Genomic DNA, 9,748 nt, shown 5'->3' with positions numbered 1-9,748 from the left:
TCTTCCCCAAAGGTCTGGAAATAATTATAAAGTTTCCTATCTAATATTAAGAAAACTTTACATAGTTTCTACAATAAAATGCATTTATACTGTATTTTGACCACTTTTAAAATGACCTTTCCTGCCCTAATCTTTGTATTGATTCAGAATACTTTATATTCACAAACATCCCTGCCCTTATTACTAATTTATTATTATATATTATATTATATATATTATATTATATATATTATATTATTATTGTGAGTTTGTTCATTCAAAAGTCAAAAACCACATCTATGAATTTTGCTAAGTTTACATTAAAATAGTAAAATGACGTAAGTATATTTATCTCATATCTGCCAAGAAATGCATGTGACACCCTTTGACACAGTGTTTTGAATAGACTGGAGGTGTCTGCTAGTACCGGGGCTTTAGGCTATATTACATTTTGGTTTGATGTAGATACATATCTTCTGTAAAACATCACAATATGAAATATTCATAGCATCTCGTCATAAAACAGGTTGTTTGCATTTAAGAGGTCGTTTTGTTTGATAGAAAACTCCTGTCCAACTTAATTTCGTCGCTGTGTTCACAGAAAAGGCGGCTTGCAGGTGCAACCTAGCCATCAGTACACACACTGGTCTAGGAAGTGAGCAGAAAATAAGGAAACCATTCACTTTAAAAACAAACTCTTCCTGGGCTGGCCAGTGATGTGGTGGTTGATATGCTGAACTCCCACATGGCTGTACAGCAGGTTCAAGTCTGGGTCCTGGTGGCTTGTTTTCTCACTTTCCCTTTCTCTCTTTGTCTCTATCATATTAAAACAAAAATAAATAATAACAAATAAAGTTAAATAAGTTTTTTAAAAATCCCTCTCCTCTACTAAGGTACTTAACAAATAACCAGAGAACACCTTCTTTTGGGATCTCAGGAATTTGCACATCAGTGGACCCGAGACATCTGTTAAAAGTCTTTACCGATTGTTTTCGTAAAGGGGACACCCACGCGTTTGAAATTTCGCATATACGCTATTATAAGCCATGTATAAACAGCTTTGGACATAGGCTTTGGACATTCCCTTTCTTTTAAGGCGTGTGTACGTGCGTCCATGTGGCTTCACCTGTGTCCTGATTACTTGCACGCGTTTCTTGATTCTCAAACACGGGGCTAGCTAGTCAATTAAGCGTTCCGGGAGAGGACGCAGCGGATGAAACCGGGGAATCTGGGCCTCGGGCTCGGGCTCCAGCGCTGGGGCCTCGGGAGCGCAACCGCAGAGGACGGAGGCCCTGCACGCAGCGGCGCGCTCCAGGGTGCAGGAGCGAGGTGTCCAGTCGGTGACCTCGGGATGCCGGCGGTGAGTGACCTTCCGATAGCCCAGCGTGCTTGGAGACTGGGCCTACTCTCTGTGGTCCGAAGCTGCTGAGAGTAGCACAGTCCCTTACTCCCTCGGCTCAGGTTCGGCCCGACTAAAGCGGTCGCCCCGGGGGTGCAGAGTCTGCGAATTCGCCCAGGACACGCAGGCTACAGTCCCTGGTCGTTGGGGACGAGAGTTTTGGGGAGCCTTTGAATGCTTTAATCTGCTCAGGTTTGCTCAGAGCTTATTGGCAGCTTTCCGTGAGAAAACCAGGCAGAGATCTCTGGATCCTCAGGAATAAAGCACTTGAGGAAAGGGGGAATAAGAACATTCATGTTTGGAAAGCAGTGACAAAGTTTTTCAAGGTGTTTCTCTTGCCCCATCACCTCCTTGCTTAGTAGAAAGTTCAATGACTTTAATTCACTGGCCTCAAGTGTTGGGACTTCTGTTAGCTGTGTGACAAATGACAACCTTTTTTTTTTTTTTTAAAGTATTTAACTTTATTTAGTTTGATCAGAGAGAGAGAGAGAGAGACAGCAAGCGCCAGGTCTGGGACTCGAACCTCAGTGGTCCTGTGGGAATCCAGCGCCCTTAACCACCACACCACCTGCCAGCCCCGACAAATGATAACCTTCTAAGATGGAGGGCGGGAGGTGTTGGCACCACTAGAGCTCCTAGTTTTTGGCATTTATTTAATTAGTATTCATTGAATACTCTGTTGGTAGGAAAAAGTCTGGATTGGAGTCTTCGAATGCATCTTTTTCGTATTTATATATAATGGCGATAATGTAAAATACACTGTTTAAAGATTTTGGCCAAGTTCAAATAAAAGTAGTATGATTAGCCCAAGCTGTATTAAAAATTCAGAATATAAAAATATTACGGGTATTGTGCCTTTCAATTAATTGAGAAGAGATGAGGTGAATTGCTGTTATTGCGCCGGGAAAAATAAGATGGCAGACCAGGGATTGCTTTGCAAAGAAATTGTGTAACTGTCCAGTACTAAATGTTTGGGATATTTCTTCTGTGGTGGTTGACATGTGAGCCTTGAAATTTCAGTACAGAAGTCTGAGTTAATGTTTAAGATATATGGGTCACCAATCTAAAGTTTAAACTCATAACTGGGCATGAGATACTTTTTATTTTACAAGTTCTCATTTGGAAAATGTTTATGAAGTCAAAGCTTTTCTATTTGTCACTGGAGTTCAAATTTATTTTGTATGATCGTTTATTCAAATAATGTTTGCTTTGCTTTTTGTTATAGACCATGTTAAAGAAGGTTGGGAAAAGGTGTTTTTACTTGTTTAAGTACCATCTCAGAAATAGAATTGGTGGCGTGAGCAAACAAAATGCTTTCATTCACGAAAATAATACAAACTTGTATTAAACTTGAGATGAATTTTTTAAAAATTAAAAACATTTAAAGATACTATACATGTATTTTTTATTGCACACAGAAAAAGGAAGGTCCTTTGCAGTCTGTTAAGGAAGATGATGGGATTGGGAAGGCCCAGGATGCTTTTTGGGTAAAGACCAAGGTTATTTTTAATTTTTTGTGTGGTTGTGTTCTGTCTAGTTCTGTGTTCCCTGAGCCATTAGCACAATTACTCCTTTAATTGCTCAAGCCAGAAGCAGAGAATTCTAGAACTCTTGGACTTTTTTTTTTTTTTCTCCTTCCCCAATCTTCTTTGTTGAATTTGTCACAATAGCTACTTTATTAGGTTGTTGGGACAGTTATAACATGTTTTTCTATGCAAAAATACATCATTACTTTCTTGACAACCCAATACTTTTAACTATCCTAATACCCTAAACTGTCTTTTGCCCACCACTGTTCTGGAAATAGAAAAACAGCTCTGAATAGAACAAAAACAATGCTGCCCTCTTGGGGGTTTGTAGACTGGCAGAGAGCCGAAGAACAAGTTACCAAAAAAAAAAAGGGGGGGAGGGGGAAATACACTTTCTACTTTTTTTTTTTAAGTCAACAGTTCTCAAACTTAAGTATGTCTCAAACACCTGGAGGGCTCCACCCCCGAGTCTCCATGTTGTAACAAGTCTACAAGTGAGATCAATTATGCTGGTTGACCAGATGCCTCATTATGAGAACTCCTGTCCTAAGCAGCAGAAGTTGTGACTATTATATGTACTGCTCGAGACAGTCTCTGTTGTATATTTACCCGATATTGTATCACACTAAATAATTTTGGGTGATATTATAACTACTATAAAATAAATGTTCTTGGGGAACAAAGTAATTTAAACACTGTCATCTTTCCAGCTTCAATCACTCATTACTGATGCAGTCCTTGGTAAAGGATTTCAGAAACTGAAAGAGTATTTTCAAAAGAAAGAGAGCCACGTTCCTCAAAAGTACAGCTATCTTCTATTTTACCATCTTAACAGATCAATAAATAAGGCAAGTAAGGTGGTTTGTAATCAAAATGCCAACATGTAATTATTTACAAGGTTCTCATTTAGTGCGGTCTGATACCTAGGCACTGGATAAAAATGAATTTCAAAATGTTTCACTTTTACTGAAATGTATCCAGCGATTCTTCATTGATGGCCTTAAAGAAGAGGAGCCTTTGCTAATTCAGCAGGGACTGATCCCAAAGATAAGTCATATTTTAATTTTATGTGGCTTGGCTAACTTAACAAAAAAATTAGTGTGGTTTCAAATGTCAAGTTGTGTGGTGTTTCTGTTCCTTTGAGATTAAAAGTAAAAAAAATAGTATCCACTCCTATTGATTTTTATCCAACCAAAATTAAATTCAACACACGGGGACCAGCAGATATTGTAATGGTTATGTTGGACTACCACGTAGTCAGCTGTGGTTCATGTCCCAGACCTGATGGCTTAAAATTCACGCCTGGTACCTGTGCATGCATGCCCAAGATCCCAAGAAGAGAATGGAGGAGAAAGGATTTTGGCATGACCATCTCCCCTGGGCGCGGGGGGGGGGGAGTGACTCCTTGCCTTGTGTCTCTCTGATGAGACCACGTGCCCTATAGCAAAAATCTCTTTAAAAAAAATCACACACATGCTTCCAAACTGACATGTGGCATAAGGAATGTCATTTCTTCCTTTGAGTTCACTGAGAAAATCTTATTTCAGAAAGTGGATGGTTCAATCTAATGCAAACATTGGTCTGATTTGATAAGTACCTTGGATCATAGCTGTGGCTCTCAAACTGGGCTATAGATGGGGATCGGCTGAGAACTTTGACAAACCTCACCTATAACCCATCACACTGATTCTGACTTACCTAGCCTGGGATGGACTCAGGTGCTGGGGTGGTCAACGCCCCCAGGTTTTCCTAACGTACAGCTGAGGCTGAGAATGGCCTGGGTCCTTCATGTTCTTCAGCTGGGGTGCGTTGGCTTGTTGGCTCCTGTGCACAAAGTTCTGAAGGTCCCATAACAGGTGTTCTTCACAAACTTACATGACTTAAGGTTCATTTGGTGATTTTTAATTGAGTGTAGGATTTTTTTTTTTTAAGAGTGATCAGTCTCAGTAAAATATGGTCCAAAGAAAGCCTTGATTTTTAAGTAAATATATCCTAGGAGGGATTATTGAAGTTTTTTAAAGGCCAACCACATCACCTAGTGGTTAAGGCAATTGGAGCCCATATGGCTGACCACGTGGTTTGAATCCTGGCCACAGAAGCTTGGAAAACACAGTGGGTGGGTGTGCATGTGTTCCCTAAAGCCTAACAGAATGGTGAAATGGGGATAGGATTGGAGCATGATTACACCTTGTTGGAGGGTGCTCCCCCCCCTTCTCTTTTTCTCGCTAGGGCATGCACCCTTTAGCTTTAAAAGTTTGGAACCAACAGGTGGTATACCGATTGGTTTGAGTCTCAGACCTGGGGGCTTGCTTTTTCACTTCCCTTCTTTCTGGTCAAATTAAAAATTATTAAAATAACAAGGTTTAAAATACACAAAATGAAAATTTATTAAAGTTTACTTTAAATCATACTGATCCTGGGAACCAGCAGTTAGCGTAATGGCTATGTCGTTGGACTCCCACGTAGTTGACCGAGGCTCGTGTCCTGGACCCGGTGGCTTAAAACTCACGCTGGGCGCGTGTGCGTGCATGCCCAAGATCCCGAGAGGAGAATGGAGGAGAAGGGATTGCGGTGTGACCGTCCCCTCTGGGGGGTGATTTCTTGCTTTCTGTCTCTATGTCTCTCTCTGTCTGTCTGGCGAACGCACGCGCCCTATAGCGAAAAAAGCCTCTCCAAAAAAAAGAAAAAAAAACACACTGATCCTAGCAACTTCATATATATAGTTTTATAAATACTCCTATAGGAAAAAAATTCTAATTTGCTGGGAGCTTTTGGTAAAAGACAGGTAGGCAGATCGAGGGATATTTACTAGAACCAGAAATCTCCTGGGAGCGCTTTCTGAATTCTGCATCTCCTCTGATACTTTGTCATCTGTAGCTTCTCAGATCACTAGTTTTCCCTATTATAACACTTTCCTTACTTTTCCTTTGTGTGGCTTTCTGACCTCAGTTCTGGCTAAGTCTCCAATCCTTGCTGCTGCATGAGGACTCTCTTATGACTCTACGGCAGCATCGCTCCATCCTGAAGTGTTCTAGACAGAAGCCCTCAGTGCTTAACTGAAATGTCATGCAATGAAAAAAGTTGTCTGTTTTTCCAGCTTGCTATACGGCACATGCACTCACTGGAGACAGAGACATGGGGCCGGGAGGGTAAGAAATCATACCCCTACCTTCCAGGAGATGGCCACACCACAGTCCCTTCTCCCCATTCTCCTTGGGATTTTGGATGTATCCACACCCAGTGTGATTTTCAAGCCAAAAGGTTGGAACTCACATTGTGCAATCAGCCATGTAGAATCCAGCTGCCTTAACCGCCGTGCCACCTGCTGGCTGGAGAAGGGTTTTAAAAACTTATTTTTGTCTAGTAAAGTTACCTTGTTGGATTTTATCGAGTAGGCAGTAGTTGCTCAGTCCTAGGTGGGTCCGTCAGTGTTTGATTTTCTGTGTACTTAGTTTCCTGGTTTGAAAGAACGGCAAGATTGCTGAGCACAGAAGACCTGGCCTCAGACACGGGTCTGATTAGTGTCACAGAAGACTTCTTCGACACTGCGTTGGTAAGAAGGGGTGACGTTTCACTGAGGCCTTTGGAATTGGCGGAAGTCATCAAATTACTCACAAAACCTGGTTTTCTATATTTTCTTAAGACTCCTATTACAATGTGCAAAGTAGTAATATATATAATTAACATTATAGAAAAATGGGTGACTTATTTTCATATATCCAGATATATTTTTCACCTGGTTGAAGGTGATATGCTCACTTTCATGAAGTGATTGAAGTTCAGATTGGCATCCTATAAATTTATCTCCTGTATTTAAAGGCAGTTCCTACCTATTAGAGAAGGTTAGCATTAATGCATTAACATAGTTTATAATGCTATTTAAAAATAACAAAAGCTTTACTTTTTTTCTTTTTGATAGATTATTTCCAGGAGGAGTAGTAAAGGTCAGTATATTACTGGCTATAGTTGACTTAGTTTGGCATAAATAGAATATTCTGGTTTAGGAAAAACGATATTTAAATGATATATAAAAGTGAATTGTGTTTAAACAGTATACTCGGATTTATTGATCACTTACCACAGTCATACTGTCATGCTGCAATGCAGTCCATGGTGAAATATGTGTTGGTTTGCCTGGAGTACGTTTGCACTTAGCTGCACCTGTCACCCTTTGACTGGGCTGTTCTTTTCAAGTAACTGACAGCCTCTGTCATTCCAAACCAGCAGGCGTTTCGCTATTATTGACTTAACTTGGAACTGTACAGATGCCTTTCTACACCTTTCAAGAATGTGAGAGGTCAGATTTTAGAAAATGTGGGCCAGCTCATGGCTTGGTGGTTGGGGAAGCCAGACTGCAGAGAGCCAGCTGCCAGGTTTGAATCTGGCAATAGCTTGGAAAACAGGAGGGGTGCCTGTGCCTGCCTGCCTGCATTCCCCACAGGATGGAGAAAAGGAGAGATTGCAGCACAACAAGCCCTACCAGGGGATGCTGGTTCTTTCTCTCTCTCTCTCTCTGGCAAGCATGTGAGCCTTCTGGCCAAAGTATATATATTAATTTAAAAAAAGAAAATTTGAAGGTTATGCACCTCTATTGCCAGAACCAGTGTCTGGTGCTGCCAGAACTGTGCCTCTTCCTTCTCCTGCATCCCCGGTACCACCATTCTCGAAGATCTCCCTTAACTCTTTATTCTTTGTGCATAGTAATACCTTTGTGATTGGAGGTCTTTTATGATTCCAGACAAATTTTGTGATTCTTTATTTCTGTGAAGAACGTCACTGGTAATTTGATTGAAAATGCACTGAATTTATAAATTCGCATAGGATTGGTAAACATATTCTTCCAAGAACAAGGGATGTCTTTTTTTATTTTTGTATCATATTTAATTTTTTCAGTTTTTCATCGTTTTTCTTATAAAAGTCTTATCTCTGGCTAGGTTTATTTCTAGGTGTTTGATTTATTTATTTGTTTATTGTGGCTATCATAAATGAGATTGCTTTCTTCAGTTCTGCCTCAAGCTACTCATTGTTGGTATATAAAAACAGTAAGATTTTTGAATATTTTATTGGGTCATCAGGAAAGTCATGACACATTTTTGGACAAAAAAACCCATGACTCTTCTGACCATCTAAACACCTGCCACTTCATTGAATTCATTTATCACTTCTAGAAATCTTTGAATGGATTCTTTTGGATTTTCTGTGTGTATAATGTTGCCCATGAATAGGGACACTTTCGCTTCTTCCTTTCCTATTTGCCTTTTATTTTTATCCTCTTGTCTGATTGTTTTGGCCAAGACTTCCAGTACTATGTTGAAAAGGATGTGGAGAAAGTAGACCTTGTCTTGTTCCAGTTTTTAGTGGGAAAGTTTTCGATTTCTGGTATGTATGGCTTTTATTGTGTTTAGAAATAGACCTTCTGTACTTATTTTGTTGAGTCTTAATCTCGAATGCTTTTCATCAATTGATAGGACTTTTATCTTCCCTTCTGATAATGTGATTGATTGATTTTTGTGTATGTTAAACCATCCTTGCACCTCAGGGATAGTCTACTTGGTTATGGTGTACAATCTTTGGAATGTCTTTGATGGAGTCAACTCACTAGTTCTTTTTTTTTTTTTTTTTGCTATAAGGCATGTGTGCACTTTCCAGACAGACAGAAAGCGAGAAATCTCCCCCCAGGGGGGATGGCCACGCCACAGTCCCTTCTCCATTCTCCTCTTGGGATCTTGGGCACACATGCACACGCGCCCGGCGTGAGTTTTAAGCCACTGAGTCCAGGACTTGAACCGCAGTCGACTACATGGGAGTCCAGTGACATAGCCATTACGCTAACTGCTGGTCCCAACGAATCCAAATGTTTTCAAGTCATTTTTTTTTTTTTTAAATGAGCTTCAAGACTTTAAAACTGGTTGGGCAGTCAGAAGGTGGTGCAGTGGAAATGCAGCTGACCCCACATGGCGGAGTCCTGGGTTCATATCCTGGGATACTGGGCAAATGTGTGTGCCCATGATCCAGGCCAACCAAGGCTGGAGGTGGATCATGGCATGAAGAAAACCCTGTGGTGGGTACCTGTCTCTTTGTTTCTGCTTCTTTCTCATGGAAGAAATAAATTTTAAAACCAAGAAACAACTTGCATAATAAAATGGTAAAAATGTCTTTGACCTTGTAAACTTTTAAAATAAACTTGTTGTTTACTAATTAGATCAGCTGTATAAATACTGTGTGTTTGAAAAACAATGCATATTGAGCTACCTGTTCAGTCTACCGCCTTTGCATGGGGCTAGTCTCATCGTGGTGACTTGCATTTCCTTTATGATAAGAGATGTTACACATTTTTGTATGCATTTTGGCCATTCATATGTCTTCCTTAGAGAGTATCTGTTCAGTTCTTGAGTCCATTTTTAAAATTGTGTATATACATATATAATTTTTGTTTTTGTTTTTTTTTTTTTTTTTTGGGTGGATGAGTTGCTGGAGTTCTCTGCGTATTCTGGTTGTCAATCTTTTATCTGAAACACCGCTTTAAAATGTTTTCTCCCATTCTTAGGATCACCTCTTCCTTTGAAGTATTGTTTCCTTGCCATGCAGAATCTTTTAAATTTGATGTAATCTCCTTTGTCTATTTTTTGGAATTATTGCCTGTACTTTAAGGGTCTTTGTCTACTCCCATGATTTTAAGAATTTTTCCTGTGTTTTTCCCCAAGCAGTTTTATGTAGTATGAGGCTTTTCATTTAGATCTTTGATCCATTTTGAGTTGATTTTGGCAAATGGTGAGAGATAAGGGTCCGATTTGACTTTTCTGCAGCTGGATATCCAGTTCTAGCTCCATTTGCTAACAAG

At 40.0% G+C, this 9,748-nt stretch overlaps 1 protein-coding gene across 1 annotated transcript in view; it reads left to right on the top strand.

The window, feature by feature from the left end:
- Positions 1-1,192: 1,192 nt before the first annotated feature.
- The window catches only part of SYCP2L (synaptonemal complex protein 2 like), a 70,350-nt gene continuing 61,794 nt past the window's right edge, over positions 1,193-9,748 (top strand). Inside the window, exons 1-6 of the mRNA XM_027774979.1 lie at positions 1,193-1,339; positions 2,797-2,865; positions 3,618-3,755; positions 3,835-3,958; positions 6,360-6,460; positions 6,827-6,851. Of these exons, the coding sequence (XP_027630780.1) occupies positions 1,193-1,339; positions 2,797-2,865; positions 3,618-3,755; positions 3,835-3,958; positions 6,360-6,460; positions 6,827-6,851 (604 nt within the window). The remainder of the gene's footprint in view (positions 1,340-2,796; positions 2,866-3,617; positions 3,756-3,834; positions 3,959-6,359; positions 6,461-6,826; positions 6,852-9,748) is intronic.

This window comes from Tupaia chinensis, unplaced genomic scaffold (assembly GCF_000334495.1).
Source record: "Tupaia chinensis unplaced genomic scaffold, TupChi_1.0 Scaffold000048_1, whole genome shotgun sequence".
In the NCBI taxonomy this organism is placed as follows: Eukaryota; Metazoa; Chordata; class Mammalia; order Scandentia; family Tupaiidae; genus Tupaia; species Tupaia belangeri.
Note: the sequence above shows the minus strand (reverse complement) of the source record. Positions and strands in the feature narration are given on the sequence as shown.